Raw genomic sequence first — 24,537 nt, forward strand, 5'->3', positions numbered from 1 at the left:
CCGCTCAGTTTACTTCATGTTGAAGAAAATAAACAGTATGATATTTTCGTGGACGAAAATTACTTTAAGAGAAAACCGAATGTTAAGTTAATTTCCGATGAAATATTTCTTTTTAAATTATAAATAAAATGTTTTCTTCCTTCATATATTGTCGGGAAATCATTTAAAAATAATATTTATTTTCAAAGGCTTAGATTACAACGTTCGCGGCATTCTCGTAAGCTGCCATCTTTAGAAGAATCCCTTTACATTTGACGATTTTTAGCGAGTTCTCACGAAGTACTCTGCTCAAGAGAAGAATTCCTTCTTAGAATTTTGAGCCGTCACGTGCCTTAAAACTCCAATATTATTGGTCAGCCATCTTGGATAACGTTAGGCCGCTTAGGCGATTTAGCTGCTCGTTATTTTACCTACATTATTTGTATACGTGGGCCTTAGAAAATATTTTTTCGGGAAACGGTTTTTATTTACTGAATGCAGCCCCAGCTAAATCAGTGACCAACATTTCGCTATTTGCGCGGGTGACATGGAAGCCGCGCTCCAATAACCCTCGACAGGACACTGACCTTGTCGATGCGCTAGGCTGCCTTCTTCGACGCGACTAACGTAGACACAAAGTTCATCCTGATGTTCGGCATTCTCCACCAACTCGGCTTCGACGCTGAAGCCGAACAAATGGTCCAACGACGTGCGCGCGAGCTCCACCTGGTAGAGAACTTTGGCACATACCTCTAGCACCTCGTACGTCTGGGGGGGAAAAGTTTCGAATTAAATCAGCCATCCGAAATTGTTGAAAATATTTCGCAGACTCTTACAAAACATTTTCTATAGAGTATCTTTAAAATCTCAGAGGTTTATAGAATAGCGAAGGCTTTCTATATCCTTCAGCGTTTTATATAATTATTTCTATAGAAAAGTCTAAGCTAGGTTTTCAATGACTATTGAGAAATTTCAATAGATTCTATAGACATATTGGATAAATTTTTATAGAGTACCCATTGCAGTTTTATAGACGTTTTATAGAAAATACCTAAATAATTCTTGGGTTTTTGCAATGGCTATAGAAAAGTAACCGAAATTTTTATAAATTCTATAGGAACTATGATAAAATACGCGAAAAAGTAGATAAGTCCATAATTAAAAGGGATAATATAGCTAAATCCTAAACAAATTTGAAGAAAATTAAAAACTTACTAATAACTCGTACCGATAGGTCTTCGAGCAACGCGAAACTCGGATCAAATAGATCTTCGAGTAATAAAATAAAGTAAAAATAAATAAAATAGCCAGAAATTCCAACGGTAGACCGGTTTCGTTCTATTTGGAACTCATCAGTACCGTGCGGGAAATCTGGCTGGCGACTATTAAATCGAAAAGAGAAACTAATCCTAAACATTCAAAATTTCAAAACGCGTTGCATATAGCAACGGAAAGCCGAAAAGGGGGGGGGAGTGTGGTGACGAATAGTATGTACTATAAGTTAAGTTAGGTGGTTTCTTCTAACTTAACTATAGGAACTATGGGTCACTTTCATTAAGATACCAATTGAATTTCTATAGAGACACCTAAATTGCTAAAGATTCTAAATAAGTTTTTCGTATTTTCTATAGGATTTCGAAGATAGTTCAATAGAATTTCTATAGAAAGGTTTTATAAGGTAGACATAAGCTAAGGAGTGTCAACGAACCAAATTTTCAAGAAGCTCATTTCTGGGGGGGACGTAGTAGTCTTCGCTCTCTTTCTTTTTGCGCACGCGCAGGAAATGATCGTTGGGTGAGAGTTGTTTTTGTCGGCAGGCACTCCAAACCAGCTCCTCAACCGTCATCCCATCTCGGAGGGCAACAGTGGCCGACTGATTCTCTGGCATTAATAGTTTGACCTGTTTGTCTCCGGGCATGGGCAAGTCTATGCTTTGACTCGGGGTTGTCGACAAACTCAAGGAGCGTCTGGGAGACCAAAAGATGGAAGGCCGCAAAAACGTTAGCCAAATTAACAGCACGTTGACATTTGAACAAGGTTGGCAAAAATCGCGATTTTTTAAATGGAAATGGGTTACATCAGGCCCTAATAAGAAATTTTCTCCTCACAAAGTAGCAACGTTTTAGTTTCGTTTTTAAGTGACTTGCTTACGATTTTAGCAGGGTTATTCAACATTAATAGGTTGCATTACGGAAGTTTTCCCCAATTCCCTGAATTTCCTTCCTCCTTTATCGTTATCCAGTGGCGCTACCGCCCAAACCCCTCCCATGGGCGTTTCTTTCACTGCACTAAATTTTTACCCCTATCCTTAGCCCCTTTTATATTATATGTAGTCTAACATCCACTTGACGAGTTTCTCAATAAGCCACTAATAAGTAATCTATTTATAAGCTTTTTTAGTAACATTGAGCAAAAGTATCCATTTTATAAGTTATAAAAAGTAAATAAAATTTATTGAATTATTTTTATAACTAATTGAACCAACCATTGTTTATTTCGCGAGCTTTTATTTCTCAGCAGTAACAAATCAACATAAAATCCCACTTCTTCGCCCAGGTGGGGGAAAAGACAGTCTGACTTATTGTGGAACCGGCGTTTCCATAACCTCATAAAAGTCGAATAACGCTGGTTTTAGTTACGTTTTTCAATAAGTCATGTGTGTATAAAAATTATAATTAACCAATTACGCTAAAAATTAAAAGAAACGTAATTCACAATTTATCAATTTCATTCAATTCCATAAATTATGTTAACTATAAATTCGGAAATTGAGCTTCTCTAAGCTTTTTCACTTTAATTTATACTTAAAACTGGTTTTACGCGTCGATCGATAGTTCTTCTTGGTTAATACGTTAATATATTAAACTTCTTGGCCAAAACCATTTTTAACCACAGATTTTCATTTGTGGCTAAAACCGGTCTTATGCAATGGTTTTCCTTCGTAGCTAAAATCGGTTTTAACCCCCGATTTTCCTTCGTGGCTAAAACCAGTTTTAACTATAGATTTTCCTTCGTGGCTAAAACCAGTTTTAACTATAGATTTTCCTTCTGTACCAAAACCGGTTTTACTAAAGGTTTTCCTTCTGTGCCAAACCGGTTTAACCATAGATCATCCTTCGTGGCTAAAACCGGTTTAACCATAGATCATCCTTCGTGGCTAAAACCGGCTTTAACCATAGATCATCCTTCGTGGCTAAAACCGGCTTTAACCATAGATCATCCTTCGTGGCTAAAACCGGCTTTAACCATAGATCATCCTTCGTGGCTAAAGCTGGCTTTAACCATAGATCATCCTTCGTGGCTAAAACCGGTTTAACCATAGATCATCCTTCGTGGCTAAAACCGGCTTTAACCATAGATCATCCTTCGTGGCTTAAACCGGATTGAACCATGGATCATCCTTCGTGGCTAAAACCGGCTTTAACCATAGATCATCCTTCGTGGCTAAAACAGGCTATAACCATAATGCGACCTGGTCTTGCCAACCCTGTGGTATATTCATCTTAACGCGGCTGAGTCCAAAAGAAATGAATGTTAATAAAGAGGTTCTAACTTGGAACTGTTGGACCTGGAAAGCGTTGCCCGTGACCTCCGTTTGGTGGCGCCTCGCCCTGAAAGTAGATTGGTGAGCAGAGAAGGGCTTCTGGCGCATACGTAGGCGTGGAAGGACGAGACGGTGAACACGCCTAATTTGTTGAGCGTGTTTTTGGTCGCCTTGGAGACGTGGGTCAGAAGGCTCTGTAATATCAGATGCATTAAGCCCAAATTACGCTATACAAAGTTTCCCATTTTTCCTTTTGGTACGATAATTAATATTTACTAACCATAAGTAACGTAATAAGCGTAAGTATGACATTATTCTCCATACCCTATTTTTTCGCCAATAACAATAAAAAACAGTACGTGGCTAAGTACCGAGAACTAGTCCTTGGAGGTATCAGGTAACTGTGATGTAGAAATCGCCGCCAACATTCTATTTGACGGATTAACAAAAGCTTATTGAAAGTCGAACGCTTTCAACAGTAAAAATAACGTTTACATCCATTTCGATTCTGAAGGTGGTTATTTTCTAATTTGATAGCTAATTCCGTTTTCGCTAGAATTTATGTCCATCTAACTAAACCTAAGAAATTCCTCTTGCGAAACATCAGATTACGAAAATACTCGGGCATACTGCCTTCTGTGACTTACTTACGTTTATTACGTTACTTCTGATTAACGATTAAAAGAACAGGGCTAAAGCGTACACCCGCAGTTTGGTGCAGGGACATTCTACGAGATAGTTGAGACGCGGCTCACCTTGGGATTGGGGAGTTCGGCGTTTTGCAGGGACGCCATGTAGCACCTGAGACGAAATTGTTCGCAGTGAAGCCTCTCCAAGTTCTCTTCCCATTCGTGGATCTGGTGGTTCAGACTCTGCTTACTGTCCATGTCCGCCACCACCGTCAACTGCAGCTCCGCCATATGCTTCAACTTGAAGTCCTACCAAAAAACACCACTCCAAATATGATCAATTCTTACCATTACGCGCGATGCGTACTATAAAAATGGTTTTCTATTTCCAGTTGCGCATATCTTCGATATAATTTTTACACACAAAAATCTTTTTATCCGCGTATACAATAATAATAGTAATAATAATCAGCTAGGCTAATACCCAAGGCACCACCTTAGGTCCAAGTCATCTAACGACTTATAATGCCTTTAAACGGGTGGCCGGGTTACAAGGCGGCTCATTTACCGTAACACGTCGAGTAGGAGAGGAAAAACGCTAACTGCGCAGGTGCGTTTTGCGTCACAAGATGCCGAGTTGTTGCCTCTCCTCTTTTCTCGTAGCAATAGGCTTTTTCATAAAATTAGCTACGCTTGCTGAACTTGATTTTATGTAGCTCTTTCGTCACGAAATACGTAGAAGTTCAGTTCAGTTTAGTTTATGCTTAAAAACAGGGTTCCTCATCGAATTTACTCATATATCCAGGGCTTTTTGTAGTAAAACGTCACCCGTGACGCAGCAGCAACATCAAAATAAGAAGGCCAATGTTACTTTATAAAAAGACCTATTGATGGAGCTAAGGTGGCATTATTATTTATCTCTCTCTCTCTCGCTTTCACTCGGAAGCTTGCGACGTCAAGAGCCTGTTTCAACGTTACAAGATGACGAGTAGAGCCTGAAGGAGCCAAACGGGCATCCTCCTTTGGACATCTCTCTACTCTCTCTCTCTCTCGGCAACCTGTGACGTCACGTACCTGTTTCATCCCACCCCCAAAATGCCCACCCTAAAAATCGTCCGTGTGACCCAACCTTATTGTAGTGTAAGTAATTGTTTAATTGTACAGATAAAACATTCTTCTATTGTTTAAAATAGTTTATTTTTTATTTATTATGATAATTGCACGACAGCTTCTAATATCGTTAAAATTATTTTAAAAATATTTTGGGCATTATAGAGGAGGGTGTACTGTTTCAATGTTTATAAGCGAAAACTAATTTTATTACAAAAATTAAAACCGTGGTACTGGTACTAAACTACTAATAATGTAATAATAATCATCATCAGCATCATGTTACCATTCCTCTTTAAAAATAGCATATTTCGCATCAATAAAACCTCACTAGGGACACTCAGACCTTACTTCTGTTAAATATAATGTCAGAAATGTGAAATTAAGGGGCGTACCATAAATAAAGAACTTCATATATATTCTAAATCGAAAAATAGTCGGCTAACACTCGCTTCAACTTCTTTTTAACGCAACCTAAAATAAGCTTCTATTAACCTGTTGGCGTAAATGCAAAATAAGGTGATCCACCATAAAAATGCTTCCAACTACCTTTAACTATTAAAGTACACCTCTATCAACACTTTTAAGAAATTCAAGAATCATAATTGAAGTCTCAAATGACGAAATCTAAGACGATGACACTAGATGTCGCGTATATTTTGTTGTATGTAAAAAAAATAATCCCAAAGTAAAACTAAACATCTAAACTAGTCTAGAATAAAAACCCTTAAAAAGTAATAAATGTTTAAACTTTTTATTTTTCCGATTTGTGGAAATTTTTCCGCATTTAATTTTTGCCGATTTAAATTAACAACTCTAATTTTAATAAATAACGTAATTTTTACTTCCCAGCAAACATTCTCGGCGTTTTTAATCTAGCCGGAATTCCCTTTGAGAATCGGAACATTAATAAGAAAAATTCTCCGCGATAACTTAATTAGATTCAAGTTTACGGATGAAGAAAAAAATTAGCCGCAATTTTAATTTAGAGTTGGTTTTAGTTTTTTTTGGCTGACAGAGAAAATTCCAACCGCTAAAATATTCCTTAATCACGGTAGTTCAAAAACAGAAAAGCAAAAAAATAGCGAAGAGGAACTCAGTACCCCCCCCCCCCCCTTGAACTATTTCGACGAATAACGACGAAGAGTGATGGTCCAATAGAAAAGAAGAATAAGAAGACAGAAAGTGGGAAGTGTTTTTTCCTTCCTCCGGCACTTACCGATTCTATTTCTTTTTCGAGGCGAAATATCTCCTCTTGGAGCAAATGCAGAGTCCCGGTTTTGCCCCGATGACGAGCGAAAGCGGCGGCGCACGCCGAATGGATGCTATTGATCCAATTCTCCAGTTCCACTTGGCAAGGAGCCTGCGCGTCGTAGAAAAGACACCATTCAACAAAATATTCCAAATATTACTCTAGCTCAGTGCCTGATTTCCGATCCCTTTCTTATTGTCCCGTATGCATTCCGATAGAGTTGATACCAAAAACCCGCTTCCATATGCCGACATAAATAGTATCAAAAGTTTATAATAGGAGTCGGAAGAGATAAGTATTCGTATCAACCGTAAAAATGGAACTCGTATCTTCGTGGGCAGTGGCGGATTGGACCGTATAAAACCCCTATTTTCCCGATTTAACAGTAACTCAATAAATGATTAATTACACCGTACCACTTTTTATTATGAAAATTTGGCTGGAGCTTGCGAGGGTGCGTGTTTCAAGCGAATAACATTAGCCGTATAGGTAGATGAATACTTATCTATAGTATATATATACAGGGTGGTTCAAAAGGTTATGCAAAAATTTTAAGGAGTTGTAGGGGATGAGTTGAGAGGTATGCTTGTTTTTTCCCATTTTCCTACAATGAGTTAAAAGAGCGCCAGAGAGCTTCAAAGTGTGGCCTACTAGCCCCTGAAAGTAGGCTGCAACAAGCGTAAAACCAAGCTGCAGGGAAATGCGAACATTAAGGTTTGGGTTCGTGTGATAGGAAAAAAGGACTTTGTAAAAAAATCGAGGTAACCAGCGTAAAAAAGTAAACTTGAACAGTATTTAAAGTCCCTGCTGCTTGGTTTTGCGCTTGTTGCAGCCTGCTTCCAGGGGCTAGTGGGCCACACTTTGAAGCTCTCTGGCGCTCTTTTAACTCATTGTAGGAAAATGGGAAAAAACAGGCATACTTCTCAACTCACCGCCTACACCTCCTTTAAATTTTTGCAAAACCTTTTTTGAAACACCCTGTATATATACTTCTAGTAAAATTTATTTCGAGACATATATAGATTTCGTTAGAATAAAATTTCGCGTGTCTCCAGAAAATAGCTAGGAAATGGATACTTCTATCTTAAGAGATACTATACTATATACTTTTGATAATATCGAGCATTTTGACGGTCAATCTTTTACTTACGTAAAATCGGGTTCTATAAAACGTGCTCTGGTTCGAAGGGAGCCTTTCTAGCGCCAAAAAAATCGGGTTTCTTTTATACCTCCTCGAAAATCAAAATTGCTTTATATTTAATAAGAACGGCAACTCGGAATATGAAATGTGATATTTTTATTCACGAGTGTATAGCTTAGAATTCGATGGGTGGTTTGAATAACGTAGAACAGTCACGTCTTATGGTCTTGTTGGACGAGCGAGTACTACAACAAGTACGCTAGAATTGTTTTTGTACGTACTTGCTTGTTTGCGTTCTGACGGGATAATTTAAGTTAGATTTATCCAAAAAAGGTGGAAATTTTAGTGATACAGCATTTGATATTTTTTTCGCCAAAAATTCTTCTTTCTATCAATCTATCGGGAAAAATATGAGTAATAGAGCACAAGAAGCATCCATTTTTAAAAATCATGGCCGCTTCTCCTTGCGTTGATGAGTATGGATGCCCGGACAGATTTCTTTAACTTTACTTAATTAATGCAAGGTTTGACGACGATAAGGTATTAAATTCGAAAATAACTACCTTCATTAGCAAATCGAGCATTAATAAATTGTCAATTTTATGTTCTTATTCAATAACTCTGGTAAATGTTTTCAAAGAAAGCGTTATTTTGAATTTTAAAACTGCTGGCGTCGGTGACTTTTCGGTTCGAAATACTAGTTATTGAAATTATTCACGTTATTTTAAGAATTAAAAATATATTGAAGTGTCATACTTGTTCTTCTTACGTTACTTATCTTACTATTCAACAAGCGGGATAGCAGTGTTGCCGGTCATGCTTTGTGTACAGTGGCGGTGTGCGCGTTTTGGGCGCGAAACAATGTGAGGACCGTTAGGAAAAATCAAGGGGGGAGCCAGTTGAGTTCTGGGTATTGGGGCAGCGTCCCTGGAGAAGGTGACTAACGAATCGCCACGTAATACCCCCAAATCCCGGGATCGAAACTATTTCATTAAAGTATTTAGCACCCGAGTCCGATTTATCCGTTAAGCCTAATGCGAAATCAGCCAGGGGAGGCCAGGCCGAGTAAATTAGCGGAGCCAATGGATCCGGCTACTTCTCGTTCCCTTTCTAATGAGAAAAATCCTCGGCCGAGAGCCCGAATGAATTCTTCGTTTCAGGAAATTCGATTCGGCGGGACGCGCGACGAACCGATATATCGAGACTGCGCGTTTGGACATGGCCAGATATCGACACCGCGCGAGGATATTGACATTCCTATATTAGGCAATATTCTACGCGGGACCCGCTTGGAAAATTACGCTCTAGAAAATATTACTTTGCCCAAGTTTGAAATGGTCGGCCGCTATCGCGTATTAAAACGCGACATTTAATATTTTGGATCAGTTTCGGTACGTGGGTAATTATTACCTATGGAATAATACTAATTCTCTGCCTTTGAATGTATTAAAGTCTAAGTTAAGATAACACTACCGGAGGTAAATTAATCATAACTATAATAATACTGGACTCATTTTCCTAATACCATAAGATTACAATTAGTTTCGAACTTAAGTGTGCCTCGTTATGATACTGAGCTGTGCCGAGGTGTAGGGCACCTTGGCGTGATATGTTTTTAAGTTGCGTATTGTACCTTATTGAAAACGGTTTCAATGCTAGTTTATTGAAACATAAAAAAAACATTTAGTGTTCTTCAAGATACCGTTCTACTATTTCTGCGCAGTAGTAAGCGTGAACTGCAGCTATAGCCAAACCGGATTTACACCAAGCATCTTCTCAACTTGTTTTGATCAGGCCATGACTTAAATCAGAACTATTTAGCGAATGCGTTTTAATTATCTCCTGACCTGGGATTCAGCACCTAGCGTAATCGTAGCTAAAGAGGTACTGACCTGAAAGAGGTAGGCGTCGCCGAAAGCAGTGCTGAGGCAGAAGATAAAATCCCGTTTGGGATGTTCGGGGATGGGCTGCATGATGGCCCCATCGACGATAATCAGATGCTTGGGAGTACTGTCGATGGCGCGCCCGTCTCGGTTATCGCACGGGTAAAAGAGCAGCGTCGTCCCCTTCAAACAGACCCAGTAGCCTTTCCAGCCCCTCTTACGAGCCAACTCCACTTGGCGGTGTTTGCGAAGAAGCCATTTCTTCACGCTTAGAAACCTGCGAGAACGCGAAAAAAGTACCAATATTATTTATTCATGATTCGAATAGTGTAGCAGTCCCGGCTATCCCGAAACTTTTAAGGGTTGACGTAGAATTATTTTATTTTCATTTTTGTTTGCCGTTGCTACCTCTCGTTGGTATGCATAAACTACGGTGCTGGCTACACCGAAAGTTTTACAGGCGAACGTTGAAATTATCTTGTGTCTTTCAAAGGGGAATTGTCACCAAAACCAAAATTTACGAGGTTTTTTACAGAATGATAGAAAATATATTAATGATTATGTCCCTGAAATTTTATAGTTATTGGAAAAGTATTTAAAAAGTTACGCTACTTTTCCCGCAACCTACATCAAATGGCTCCAAAAATGTCAGAAATCGCGTTTGAACCTACGTGCAGCGCCAAAAGAATGAAGCTGCAAAAATTTGAGAAAGGGCGGCGTGTAAGGCATTAAAAAACACGATAAACTACAATCTACGAATATAACTCGGTTAAAAAGCCAAGGAGAATGTCGTAGCAGATGACAGTTCCGACCGAAAAACGATAAAACCAGGGAAAATAATATTTCGTTCACGAGATGGCGCTGCAGGTAGGTTCACAAGCGGTTCTGATATTCTGGAGTCGGGGGGGGGGGGGATAAAACACGAAATTTGGTTGCTAATAATAAATCAAATACTGGAAATATTAACATGAATTTTTTTGAATAACCATATTCGGATGTCCTCTATCCATTTAAATGGTTTTTAACCAATTTTAGGGTGGTGACAATTCCCTTTAACTTAAAAACTTTGTAATCGAAATTTACCTAAAACATCTTGACGAATATTAACTCGGGATAATGTAGTATAAAATGTTCACATAGACTCACGTGCTACAAACCTTAACCCCGAATATCTCTTCCTTAGTCCCAAAACCAGGTAACTTGGCTTAAGGGAATTTGCCTTTTAAGCGTTTTTTAAAGAGCATTTCAACCTTCATTTATAGTAAAAATATTAAAAATAGTTCCCGTATTATTTGAAAAAAGCATCACGTAATAGCCTCTTAAATAAAACATTCTTCCAGGAAATCACCAAGAAGTAATATTTCCGAGAGCCAAGACCCGCAAGGTATTGTTATATAGTGCTTGTGGTAATAATGGAAACATCGCATCGTGTTTTTGCCAAGCCTTATATGTCAAAAAAACTACCTGGTTAAAAGGGAACGCCATGGGGAACGCTTGTTGCTGTCGTAAAAGTGAAACATTTCCATTATTTTAACCAGGGCCACCGAGAGCATCACCGGGCCCCGGGAAAATATTAATTTCGGGCCCAGATAAAGCCGTAACTATTGTAGATAGCTATACATAATTTGGGGAAGTATACCTCGTTTGTTCCGAGTCGGGTCCCCGAGACTGCACGGGCCCCGGTAAATTGTACCGTCTTCCCCCCTCTCTTGTCGGGCCTGATTTTAACAAGCACTATATAAACAGTGACTTTCGAGTCCTGGATCTCGGAAATATTACTTATTGGCGATTTCCTGGAATAATAATTTTTTGAAGCGTCTATACTATATTCAACTCAAATTTTCTTTTTTTTTGAGGTACGTGATTTTGGAACTAAGGTAGCGAAATGGAAATTTTAAATTTGGTGGGTTAGAATCAAAATATCCCTCTAATCGGTGACTGCTAACTATGTTTCATTCAATAAATGTCAGCAGCACTTACCCGGCTTTCCGAACGGCTCCCGTGCAGTTAAATGAAGCGGCAGCGGCCCCGGAACGAGCTCGGTACGGTGAATTCCTCGATTCTCCATCTTCTTCGTCACTAACTGCCGTAGTCAGGGACAATCTATCATCGTCAGACATCTATAAACGAAAAGAAACGTTGTACACATCATCATTTGGAAATTATTAACCGCAAACGTGTCGCCATCCCTAGATTCATTGCTCAGCTATTAATTTGCAAAGCTCTCAGATTTCTAGTAACTGTCGACAGCTAAATGGTGATTCAACCAGAAACATAGAGATGGCGCTCGTGTGATTACAAAATTTCGTCTGTTGTGATAATGTAATTTGTACCGGCATCCCCCCCTGATCTATCTTGTACTTAAATATACTTTTGCAGGTTATTTTTTCATTAAACATTTTCCCCATGTAGAGCAAGGCTGTTCAATGCTGGCTGGATTACGACCAAAAGCGTCATACGACCGAAAAGTGTGTCCGAAAGGTAAATCGTTCAGTGGGAGCTTGTTGCACTGAGGGGAATGAACTGGGATCGGAGGGGGAAGGGTAGGAATGACGTACGAGCTACGTCATCAAAATTTTAAATTTTCTCCTCTCCATCGCCGCCCAGTGAGGCGTTTTAGAATATAAAGTTGCTATTACTATTCCAACTAGTAGGTAATGTAGTCTATAGTGAGACTAGCTCTAGCTAGATGTTTTAGCAGGCGAGAAGGTAGAATTGACACACTTCACACTTTTCGGTCTTATGTCGCTTTTGTTACGACGCTTTGTCAGTCGTACCCTGCAATAATTTATAAGCCCCACCTGGGTGACGGGGGGGGGGATTTTAAATTGATTTACTAATAGCTCCCTCTATTGCAGATAAATAGAAGCTGGTGAAATAATAGGAAAACATTGGTGGGGTCTATAAATTATGAAAATAATATTTATTTAAAATTAAGGCTATATAAATAGCCTAGATCAGCGGTTCCCAATTTTGTTTAGCTATGGAACCCAAAATTATCCACCTAATTTTGTCGGAACCCCAACTAATTTTTTTTACTTATCTTATAAGACTCTTGACACAAACAAAGATGGCCCCGCTGCGAACTCTCGGAACCCCTGTGACCCTTGAACGGAACCCCAGGGTTCCGCGGAACACCTTTTGGGAACCGCTGGCCTAGATGGCACCCCTGTGCAATAACGATAAAATAGAAAATATTTGTGGAAACCAAATCCAATGCTTCCGTTATCCAACCTGCTAAAGTTGCTAATAGTTATATTTGTGGTATTTCTGCTCGGGACAATTTTTATCCCGAAACGTATTTTGAAAAATTAGACGGAGCCCACAAAGCAAGTAACAGCAGAATGTGGAGGTTAATACTTAACTCTAAGAAATATATTATATACTTATGACACAATTATTTTCGAAACTGATAAAGATTTCATTAGGATAAAACCTCCTATAAAGTGGATGTCTAATAAATCCCTTGAATTTGTAGCCTAATCGGAGGAGGAAACTTTTTTATTTTGAAAATAATTCGGTGGTGTCAGCAAGAAGCCTTAGTCACCAAAGGGGGAAACTAAAAATAATGTTTCGAGGGCGGTTTGAATTTTCCCGGTGGCGGATGGAGAAAAAGTGCAAAACACGCATTCACACTAATAGGTTTCCTGAACCAGAAAATCAACAGAATATGTATTCTAGGATTGACCAAAAGAGCTCACGCTACCTGCGAGCAAAAGTCAAGTACGTATAATATTTTTAGATAAATAATTTTTTTGGTTTTATATTCCGATTAATAACAATTGGCGACCAAATGCTAATTGCATATGCTAATACGCCACCAATCTAGTTTTCGATTGAAAGCAAAAGAAGGCGTAGCGATAGCTAGCTTTCGGTCCGTAATAATGTTTAATAAATAGTATATAACTAACACAGAGCGAAACAATATGATAAAACCCTGATATTGAATCAACCTTAAATATTTTTAATGCAAGTGGCTATCCGGAAACGATAGACGGAACCATTCTACGTCAACATTGTTGGTCAAGACAATTGGAGATAAAATTACTTCAACATATAGAACTCGTGAATGCTTTTTCGGCGGCAAAGCCAGTTAAGTTCGGAACTACTCCTGCGCGAGTTTCCAAGTTTTATCCCCCACTGGTTAAAGGGGTTTCCCCTGAGTTCTTCAGTTTCCCCTTCCACGGTAATAGTTGGTGTAGGCAGCTGTTGGCTCGCGTGGCATGGATGGCTTGCCACCACCCTTCTACGCATTGTAACTCGGCCACCTGTTTAAAGACATTAAAAGTCGCTAGATGACTTGGGCCTAAGTTGGTGCCTTGGGTATTAACCTAGCTGATTATTTATTTAAGCTTAGCTCTAATTATTTAAATCGAATAATTTTTACTGTCATCTTCCGATTGAGAAAAATAAGTTGAAGTATTAAAAATACACATCTTTATTAAAGGTTTTTTTTTTTGAAAGTCCAATATGCTGAATGATATATTTAAAAAAAGAGAAAAAACTTCGTAAAATTTTCATATTTAATTAAAATCAATGTTATTTACAATTATTCAGTTTGACCGGTTTTGAAGCGCAGGACACTTCATTTTCAGAGACGAAGTTTTTTCTCTGTTTTTAAATACATCATTCAGCATATTGAACTTTCATAAAAAGCATTTAAGCCTTACATCTTTATTAATAATAAAACAAAATATTTTTTCTTAGCCACGAGGATAATTTTGTTCGCCACCAAACTTTCGAAAGCTGGTTCAAAACTCCAGTTCAAAATCATCAGTAGCTTAAAGCTACTTAACTATAGGCTTTGTCACTTTGTGCGAAGTTTAAATTTTAGTCTCAAGTATCGCCGTCTACCGACCGAGTTGTAAATGGTACGTCTGAAAGCTTTCTGCTCGTTCAAAATTATCTCTGTAAAACAACTGAAAATTTTAGCATAGACACATTTAAATCCAAAGGTACTCTGCTATTTCCTAATGGGTATTTAGGCTAGTGTAATGACCAAAATTCGTCTGCAATTACCAAATTTGACAATCGTATGAATCTGTATTGTATAATTTGTATTGTTTATTTCAACTAATTTCTAAAACATACGATTAAATAGTAGAAAGTTATAACTGTTTTATATAATTTATATTATTCGCGACCGAAATCTATCTCTACGCCCTCTTTTAGTTGCCGTCGAAAACTAGGTAGATAGCGTATTACCGTTGCCCAGGAATTTTCATGGTACGCAATTACGCTTTATGATGGATTAAATAGATGTTATAGAATTATTATTATTATTTTACACTGTTTTTTATTTCCTCAATGGTAACACGCAGCAATTACATCGCCCAGATTTAACCATTTTTCTCGAATTTTACAACAGGAGACGCTAGATCGAAGTTGCTATCTCGGAGGTGCGTGTAGAAGCAGAGCCACCTAGACTCTTTTCTTTCGGGAAAGCATTTTGAAATTTATAATTTTTTAAGATTTCTTTCTATATATTTCAGATATTTGAAAACAAGATGCGTCTGGAGCGATAGGAATTAGCCTTTCCAGAAGCACATAAAATTACTGGATATTCTCATGCTAAGCAGAAATTTTCTGAATTATATCAGGGGACGGAAATCCAGCGTTGGTCATTACGTGGCTCTATGTAAACTGAAGAGGCTAATTCTCTTTCAAATCCAAACATGTATATTGTCAAATGAACAACGTTCATACGAAATACAAGTTACCTACACTACCCAGGGCTACACGTTACGTTTTATAGTCTTGAGGGGAAAAGAAATGATAACATAAAAGACGAAAAAACTTCTTTAGTTTGCGGAAGCGAGTCAATTTGAAGCAATATATTTCAGCCTATAAGAACATTAAAAGTTCTCCAGTTCCTGTACGGTGCCAAAGTTTCAGCTAAACTCGCTAAAGCCTAAATCCATACACACGGTATCGATCGTCGGGGTAGGCCGCGCGGTTTCCCCCTCAGATGCTTGCAAAGGCCTAGAAGAACGGTGTTAAAATCGCAGATGGAAAAAGAGATTTGGAACTTGGTATTCCGAGGTTTTAAAACTTGCGGAGATACGAAACATACTGGTGGAATATAAGGGTTTTTATATGTCGTTCCCATCATTCTAAAGTAAAAGTGGCAGGTTCCAATACATTTTCAAAACAAATATTTCATACGAAGGAACGTGCATTTTTAATGTTTCCTCTCTTTTTATTTTCGGCTGCCCGTATGGCTGGCTCGGATTTAAGAGTGATTTCTATCTTCTTACGACACTTATTTTTCGCTTTGTGTTTCGCCTTTGACATACCTCTCTTTTTCCAACAACGTAAGATTTCGAGGATAAATTTATTTTACAGAAAATGTTTGAAGGACCAAAGTACGTTTCAATATTTTTCCTACGCTCGAATGAAATACATGTTTTTCCCTGTTCTTTGGCATACGTTTAAAACTAAATAGGTATTGCACTAGCAACGCTATTAGCATTTAACAACCATAAGGACTTTTCATGGTACGCAATCACGCGTATTAGAGGTTTATGATGGATGAAATAGAAGCTAAAAAGGTTAATTTTTGCATTTTACTATAATTTTACACTGTTTTGTTTTTCCTACATGGTAATACGCAGCAATTACAACACCCAAATTCAGGTATCTTTTACAATTTGACAATAGCAGACGCTACATCATAGGCGCTACCTCGCGGCCACCTAGACTAGTTTCGGTCGTTAATACATTTCTATGTCTGTAATAGCGGAAGTACATATGCCTATCATAAGGTCCGCAAAGGTCTAGGCCAAATTTTTACGATCATACACCCGTTATTCAGAGGTAGGTATTCAAAATTTGCACCTCCTAGTCTCTTGGGTCCTGGAATTATTGTTGCATTGGGGCCCTGTGGCCTAACTCTTGGGTCCTGGAATTATTGTTTTACCGCTGCCCTGTGGTCCAACTCTTGGATTCTGGAATTATTGTTTTACAGGGGCCTTGTGGACCTCACTCTTGTGTTCTGGAATTACTGTTTTTCCATGGCCCAGGCCCACTCTCGGCGGCACTAGGTCAACGAGGTTAAAAGCCTCGTTAATTAACAATACCGTTAAAAATATCGAACGACAGTAGCGGCATAATAATAGTGGAAGGCGCTGTTTTCAACGATGAAAAAGATCTGTGCCAGCCGTCACATTCGCTTATCCCTTAAAAGCATTTCCGCAGCTTGAATCTAATCTAATCTCGAGCGAGTCAGTGAGATTCGAGCAACAATACCGTCATAGACATCTAGTCTGTAAATGAGCGCCCCAGTTGGGATTATATTTCCAAAGGCCTCAAGATTAATACAACTTTCCTTGATGAAGACGCCCCATTAATCGGCGCTCTCTTCGCGAGCCCAGCGTCCTCGGCGCGGCCTAAGTCATTTATCTTCGTGGCACGCGCCGACTAGATACGGTCCGAGCAATTGCCAAACCGAGGAGATAGCGTGACCCATATAACAACTCTCTTGACAAGAGAACTCCTTTTGGACAAAATCCGACCGGAGGAAATGGTTCACTTCGGACAAGCGCGGAAGGACATTTTCCGAAACGAATGCGGACCTTCTATTTGTTTGTTCATTCTCTCATTACAAACCATCCGTGATAATGACAATAATAACTGTGTTCTCAACACGAAGAGGGTAAAAAACGCTTTCCCGCTGCTGAAAGTGCATTGTTGGTAGAGATTAAACAGAGTGCTCTAGAAGTTTCAATGAAAACGTCGGGGCGTACCTAGACGGTCGAGGAAAAACAATTACCTAAAATCGACTTAGCGCGCTTTCGGCATGGTTATTCGAGTTTATGAGGTTAGATAACAAACCCTTTCGGATGAAGCCCGTACGTCAGACTTTTTCCCCTAAATTCCCATTTTTTATCATTAATGCACGAGAGCGTCATCTACGTAACATATTTATAAAAATTTCTTAATTACATAGGCATATTTTTTTAACAAATATTAACCAAAAATATTTACAAAGTTACAAAAGTAAATAAATTTCATTCAATTATTTTCATAATTAATCGACTCCTCAATGATTAAATATTTTTACACGGGCTTCTATTTATCGGCAATAGGGGGATTTGTTACCGAATCCACTTAAAATTATTATCCATCACCCTGGTAGGGGGAGGGGGAAGAAAGTACTAAAACCTCCCCAAAAGTTGAGTAACCATGCTTTCAGTTTGACAGCTAACGAAACTGTTCTAATAAAATTATAACAGAATTTAGAAATATGTGATAAACTACGGTACACGACGCAAAAAAATACGACTATGAACAATACTACCGCGGTTTACCGAAATTTTCTCCAATTGTAAACTGATACCGATTGCACCTTAATTTTTGATTTTTATGATGCTAAGAAAACGGCAAACATAACCTCGATTTGGGAATGGTAACAATCAGTATTTTATTTTATACTCTACATTTTTGGAAAAGGATTGTTTAGCAACACGGGCCGTAAACCGAGATGTTCCTTGTGAATGGAGCAAAACCTAAAACAACCTGTTGGCCACAAAAACGCTATTGTTTGCTACGATTCGAAAACAAGACTGATTTTTCTGACCGAAGCTTAAGTTAAAATATCTAAATCTATTAATTTTCGTGTAATTCTTTTGATTACACAAAACTAAATGATAAATTTCATATTAAAAACCTTTATAAATGTTAATCAACAGATTTTGTAGTAGAAGAGGTGTTTTTTTTTAAGGATTAGGAGTAATTTTAGGAATTCGAATAGACAACTGTGTTGTTGGTTCATTTGAAAAGGACTTTAGTATTACCATAAATGTTTAATATTGTTACGTAAGTGTGACACTTCCTATTCTTCACATGAAAATATTTTACTGAGAGCTATTCACAAGACAGACTGCATTACGGGCTTCGTCGTCGTTTGGCGTCCGCTTGCTAACGCGTCACACGTAGCTTTTGACAGGGCCTCGCTGAGGGAGATTTTCTTCTTGTGATGACGTCACTCCGTTACTAGCTCTCAGTAAAATATTCCCCAAAGTGACAAACTTATGGAACATTATTATAAACTTATGGTATTACGCAAAATGTGAAAACCAAACCGTTAAAAATGATGAGGTGGCGTTCGACGTTGACGCTAAAACTTCTTAGCTTAATCTCCCTACAATATTTTCTAAGAAGGAACTATATAATGTCGGAAGACGTTAAAGAATGGCCTTTTTACAACAATTGATGTCGCGATTGACATTGTACGATGTCGGGGATCCTCGCAGGCCTATTCGGGAAGACCCGAGCACCCTGTATTTTTTCTTCACTTCTAAAAGACAGCGAATGTATAGAACCGAAAAGGGAAGGTAACCTATAAAGCCAAAGTCGTTCCGATCAATTTGATTATGTTTGTTTGGGAATAAAAAAACGTTCTTTCCTATCGTCATTTCCTATCTATCGGGATTGTCGTTGGCCCTCTACCGGGCTATTTCGAAAGCTTTATTCGCTTTAGTAATTCTCTTTGCTCAAATTGTCCTCCTTTGGGACTCTTTTCAAAGCGCACTAACCATTTTTCTACCACAGCGAAAGATTTATAGGACTTGGATTTAGTTCAATTTACGACACCGCTATTGGGCCGACTGAATATATATCGTGTAGACCGATTCAATTGTAATGGTGGACTTGATGGGAAAAGATACTACACTTTGATCTTAGAGAAATGACGAAGAAGATTATCAAATTTAAAAAAAAAAGTTGTTTATACTATGGTACGTATTTGGTTAAAAACGAAATATTTTAGAACTACATATCAACACATTTATGGAAGTTTTTCAAAAATGTGTGTGATTTAATTACACCATAGTTCTGGTTTATTGTAATTATAATGACGATAAGCGAGTTTCAATAACCGCACCGCCATCTATTGGCCCTAAATATAAATATTATGATGGTACTTGACGCCCTAGGTCACCGAGGTCAGTGTGTCAGAATTTATAGCCCGGTGTACCTAGTAACAGAGACCATACCACCGGAGGCATATCATCATAGTGCCCTACGCCAGCGTCCACCTAGCCCGGACAGGTGACAAATCCAGCATAGGTAGTAGTACTCTACTACTGATGGTCGCACCTTTGACGCAAGCCACTCAACCTAGCAGAAGGTGCAGCAATGGGTGGACCAATTCCCACTTCGCACACAGCAGTGGGATTAAGAGTGGATGCTGTAGCAACTCCAGCCGACACCCTACCTACACAGGTAAGGAGTCAAACCTTTTGGAGAGAGCTCCTATAGGGGAACGACGAGCACACAGCAGCCCAAGTAACCCGGCACAGCTGGCACCGGAGATCCTGGTGTGCCTCCAAAAGGCCGGGAAACAGGACCGCCGTGCCCTCATACGGAGGCCCGCCACCCCACAGCAGGCTACCCAATCCGCCGAGGCGGCCAGTTTGCACGGACCCTCTCCGTTAGCCTGAGCCGAAGCTCAGTATCCAGCCCAAACCTGGCCGAAGTCGGAGGTTTAGATAGGACCATTTGATCAGAGCTAACATCTCCCAGTGCGCCACTAAAACATACTGATCTACTTCAAACTATAATTATAATAATGAAACAACTAGACGACTCGCGAAGAGCGCAGATGTCCAAGTACTTGAAAACATTCGAAGGCCCGCAGCGGGCCCGAGATACTATTGAAGTCCACACATTGGCGTTCCGCATTATTTATCTATATAAACTCTAGGATTATTCTAAACATGAAGTTTAGATACCGCTGTTATTGGGGTGGAGTTTAAAACTTCCGCGAATAAACAGCGACTATATAACAGTGATGGGCATGCTCAGCTTGTTTTGAGAGGTTTTTCTCATTTTGAGCAAAATTGAGCTTCGAATTAACAACAACCAAAACAGAAACGAAAATGACCGTTAAATGAGAAGAGCGCCGATTTCGTTTCCCACAAGAGCACGAAAGGAGAAGAGCGCCGATTTGGTTTTCCACAAGAGCACGAAAAGAGAAGAGAACCAATTTCTTTTCCCACAAGAGCACGAAAAGAGACGAATGCCTGTTTCGACTCTGAAATCAGCGCGAAATGGGAGGTGAGACGATATCGTTCTTTAAATGAGCGCTAAAAGAGAGAAGCACCGATTTTATTCGTTAAATAAGCTTTGAGAAGAGTTGAGCTTATTTAGTTTCTCAAACGAGCGCCCAAAAATAGGCAAGTGGAAGTCTAGTTATTGGAGTTGAGCGGTTCGCTACCCCTAAAATGCCCACCACCGTTATATAACGAGACGGATAATTCACGCACCTTAGTTCGGCGCAATCCTGAACATTACACAAAGGATCCGTCGCGTTTTGAGCCCTGCCTGCCCCCTCCCTTCGGCGCCGAGAGATCGAATGGACGGGGGGGGGGTGGCTCTTTTAATTACGACTTCCGACCCTCCCCGCAATCTAAATATGGAAAACGGAGTTAATAAAGCTTACCGCGGCGTGAAATGAGCTATCCGAGTAAACGAACGCCGCGACTAAGCCGTTTATATCTGGCCGCTGACGAACATGATAGGCTTAATGAAAGAGACCACCCGGAATTATAACGCTCCGAGATGTTGATCTGCCGTTCTTTCCTACCGACTGAATTGTGAGACGCCATAACGAACCTTCGTATAACGGATTACCCACCGAGATTATACTTAGAAAACAAATATACCAGTTTGAACTGGTAGTTAGTGGAAACTGTTGTCTCCGATCGTGACTACAATTTCGACTGTTAGTAAACTACGAAAACCAAAAGTGTAGCGAGAAAATACCTACTCGTGAAAGTAACTGTAAAGGTTTTGGAAAATTTTAATAATCGGTAAATCACAAAATTAATTTGGCGCTTGAAAATACGTCCCCATGTTAGAGTATAATACGATAAATGATAAACTGCTAGGCTAATACCCAAGGCACCACCTTAGGTCCAAGTCGTCTAGCGAGTCAGGAATCCATACCTCTACTTGGAATGCTTATCCTTATGGTAAGATCACTCTGACGTCAAAAAACCGTCCGCCACATCGAGACAAAAATCTGAATCGATAAGCATTCCAAGTAAATGTATGGATTCCTGAGCGAGTAAATAAGCCCTCAATACTTCATAATTTGAAATCGGCCAATAGACCAGTTGCATAGTTACATTTCGCCATCTAGTGACATATCGAAATGAATTATGGGTATGCCCTTTTTCACTTCTTTTTTACCCTCGGTTTTGTCTCGAGATTTGAGATTATTCGTAGTCGCGCAATTAAATGTTTTTCACAAATAGTTTGGTGACGTTATTGGTAAACAAAACGAACATCCATTAAGCATTTCGTGAAATCGTGTGATGGCGCTGCTAGATTGCGTCGCGACTATTGCGTTCCTATAAATCAACTTGCCAGTTATTCAAGTGAATAACAGTAGCAGTATATAAACTTTTGGTTTCATATAAGCGTATCAGTTCCGTATCTTAATTTTTTATTGGGAGCCATATCTAGAATGACCACCTGATTTTGATGGAATTCCGACATTAGGTCTAATACGCGCTTCTTGCCTTGTCGTCACATTGAGATATTTTCTTTTACGTTTGTAAGATCGTGTCTACATTTGACCTATTTCCGCCTGTAGAAGTATTTCACACGCCCTGCACTAATGTGCAAGGAGAGGCCTACTACCAGGCTTCGATTAATATCGGAAGATTGTGGGAAAATGAAAAATGCTCTTACATTAAAAACTGCGCAAAACTGTTTAAAAAAAATGAATTTTTTTAAACTGGTTGTTTTGAACCATTTTTAAACTTTTTGCTTAAGATTTTCCAACTTTTATTGATGCTCAGGAGATTGTATACAGACATGTTTAGATAATTTAGGCCAGAGTATATCGCCTTCAATCAACCTCCACCCGAATATTAAACACGCGCCCAATGTAATCAGTGATAAACGTTAGGCCTAATAGCTTTACGTAGTCATCGTGACGGTTTTTGAACGTGCTTAGTATTTGGGTAGAAACACTTCGGAATTCAATTTGAAAAATGGTGTTTTTGCTTATCATTGGGATTCAGATACACATTCAATTGAAGTAGAAAATCTTACATAAGCCGCGCTGTAGAGCGCGGGAACGTCAAAATTTTCAATTTATAAAAGTCTAAAATTCTCAGTTTATTGTAAGTATAAAACCAGCGGGCGGTGGCTATTCCGAAAACGTCCATTAAGCGTGAACATCCGAACTGAAATTTGAGATTGCGCCTTCACTCAACCGGGGCGTCGGGTCATAAACAACATTTCGTTGTCCGCTGGCATTTTGGGGAAGGGAGGATCGCGGAGGAACCGTAAAGTGTCTCTATCGCCCGAAAATGATAAAAAAAAACCTCCCGGTAGCCATTCCATACAGAAATAATAATAAAAATATATACGTACAAAGAGCGTTTTTTTGTCAAGGCGCGAAATATAGCGGAACAGGCAGCGAAAGGGCGAGGCTTAAAGGAACTCGCGGGGAAGGGGGGAGGCGTCAAATTGAGAAGAGTGTAAATCGATCAAAATGGCGGAGGAATATTGACCCAAAGGACATTACAAAGAAACAGCCGAGGATGAAATATACAAGGAGGAGCTCTCTTATTCCACGAAACTGCTTTTCTTTGGCATCGATATTTTTGGGTGGTCTCCTCTTCCTTTGAGTATCCTGCCGCGTCCGCGACGAACAACAATAAGAAAACTTCATAGAAAATCTAATACCCTATACCGTGGAACGAAATAAAACATCGTCTAGCTATAGGGATGATGACGTCGGGGGGGGGGGGGTGCGGAAAGCAATACCTCGGAGAGAAAATTAACATATTGGGCCCAATAGAATTCCCGATACTTAAAGGGAGTATAACAGTTCCATATTTATGGCGGATCACCTTATTTAACGTTTCCGCCACCAGGTTTAACAAAAAGCTACGTGTAACTGGCGCTAGTTACGTTAAACATAATCGCGAACCGTGTTAGAAGACGGTTTTTTTTCCATTTAGAATATATTCCCATGAACGTATTGAGGATACTGAGGGGGCCCAGTTTGAGGGGATTTCAACGATAACGATACGTGGATCACGGCTATGGCGGCTGCCTGAAGAGACAATTATCGGGGGCTGTGAGTGGAAGAATACGCGCGTCAAATATTGCGCATGCTTGGTTTCGCGCCAAAGTGTGGGCTCCGCTACTTTTTATGATGGTTATTTGTAGGTAGCTCTTTTTTTATTTAGCTAGCTACGTAATAATAAATTTAATATTTACACAACATTGAGATATCGTTTTTTCATTGTATACAAAAAATTGTTTTAAAAATTGCATCGATAAATGAGTAGGGTTTCCCACTTTTATTTAAAGTCTCGTCGAAATTTCGCCCCTACTGCCAAAAAAGTAGAAAGTACATATACAGGGTGTTTCAAAAGGTTATGCAAAAAGTTCAAGGAGTTTTAGGGGGTGAGTTGAGAAGTATGCCTGTTTTTCCACATTTCCCTACGATGAGTTAAAAGAGCGCCAAAGAGCTTCAAAGTGTGGCTTACTAGCCCCTAGCTTCAACAAGAGCCAAACCAAGCAGCAAGGACTTTAAATACTGTTTAAGTTTACTTTTTTACGCTGGTTACCTCGATTTGTTTACAAATTCCTTTTTCACCTATCACACGAAATGTTCGCATTTCCCTGCTGCTTGGTTGGGCGCTTGTTGCAGCCTACTTCCAGGGGCTAGTAGGCCACACTTTGAAGCTCTCTGGCGCTCTTTTCACTCATCGTAGGAAAATGGGGGAAAAAACAGGCATTCTTCTCAACTCACCCCTACACCTCCTTCAAATTTTTTCATAACCTTTTGAAACACCCTGTATAGGATGATTGTAGGAATATGGGTGGAAATATCCCAAATAACCTCATACAATAACTGCTACGTGAGCGACAATGGCGGTCAAAGCGAAGGGAAATGGCACCAATATCGTTTTGAAACAAAGTCTATAAGAAGATGGACACTAATGTTTAACAAGTATATTATTTACTTC

The 24,537-nt window shown here is 39.3% G+C and overlaps 1 protein-coding gene across 9 annotated transcripts in view; it reads right to left on the minus strand.

The window, feature by feature from the left end:
• The window catches only part of sif (guanine nucleotide exchange factor still life), a 165,027-nt gene that overhangs the window by 28,486 nt on the left and 112,004 nt on the right, over positions 1–24,537 (minus strand). For 8 of the 9 annotated variants that reach the window (XM_090156556.1, XM_090156551.1, XM_090156555.1 and 5 more), the window contains 7 exons: positions 11,519–11,658; positions 9,548–9,815; positions 6,482–6,625; positions 4,279–4,461; positions 3,533–3,717; positions 1,688–1,946; positions 567–747 (listed from right to left, as the gene is read on the minus strand). In XM_090156556.1, the coding sequence (XP_090012682.1) occupies positions 567–747; positions 1,688–1,946; positions 3,533–3,717; positions 4,279–4,461; positions 6,482–6,625; positions 9,548–9,815; positions 11,519–11,658 (1,360 nt within the window). The remainder of the gene's footprint in view (positions 1–566; positions 748–1,687; positions 1,947–3,532; positions 3,718–4,278; positions 4,462–6,481; positions 6,626–9,547; positions 9,816–11,518; positions 11,659–24,537) is intronic. The other variant, XM_090156550.1, reaches the window with a different exon arrangement.

This window comes from Leiobunum rupestre, chromosome 8, assembly GCF_980474605.1.
Source record: "Leiobunum rupestre chromosome 8, qqLeiRupe1.1.hap1, whole genome shotgun sequence".
In the NCBI taxonomy this organism is placed as follows: Eukaryota; Metazoa; Arthropoda; class Arachnida; order Opiliones; family Sclerosomatidae; genus Leiobunum; species Leiobunum rupestre.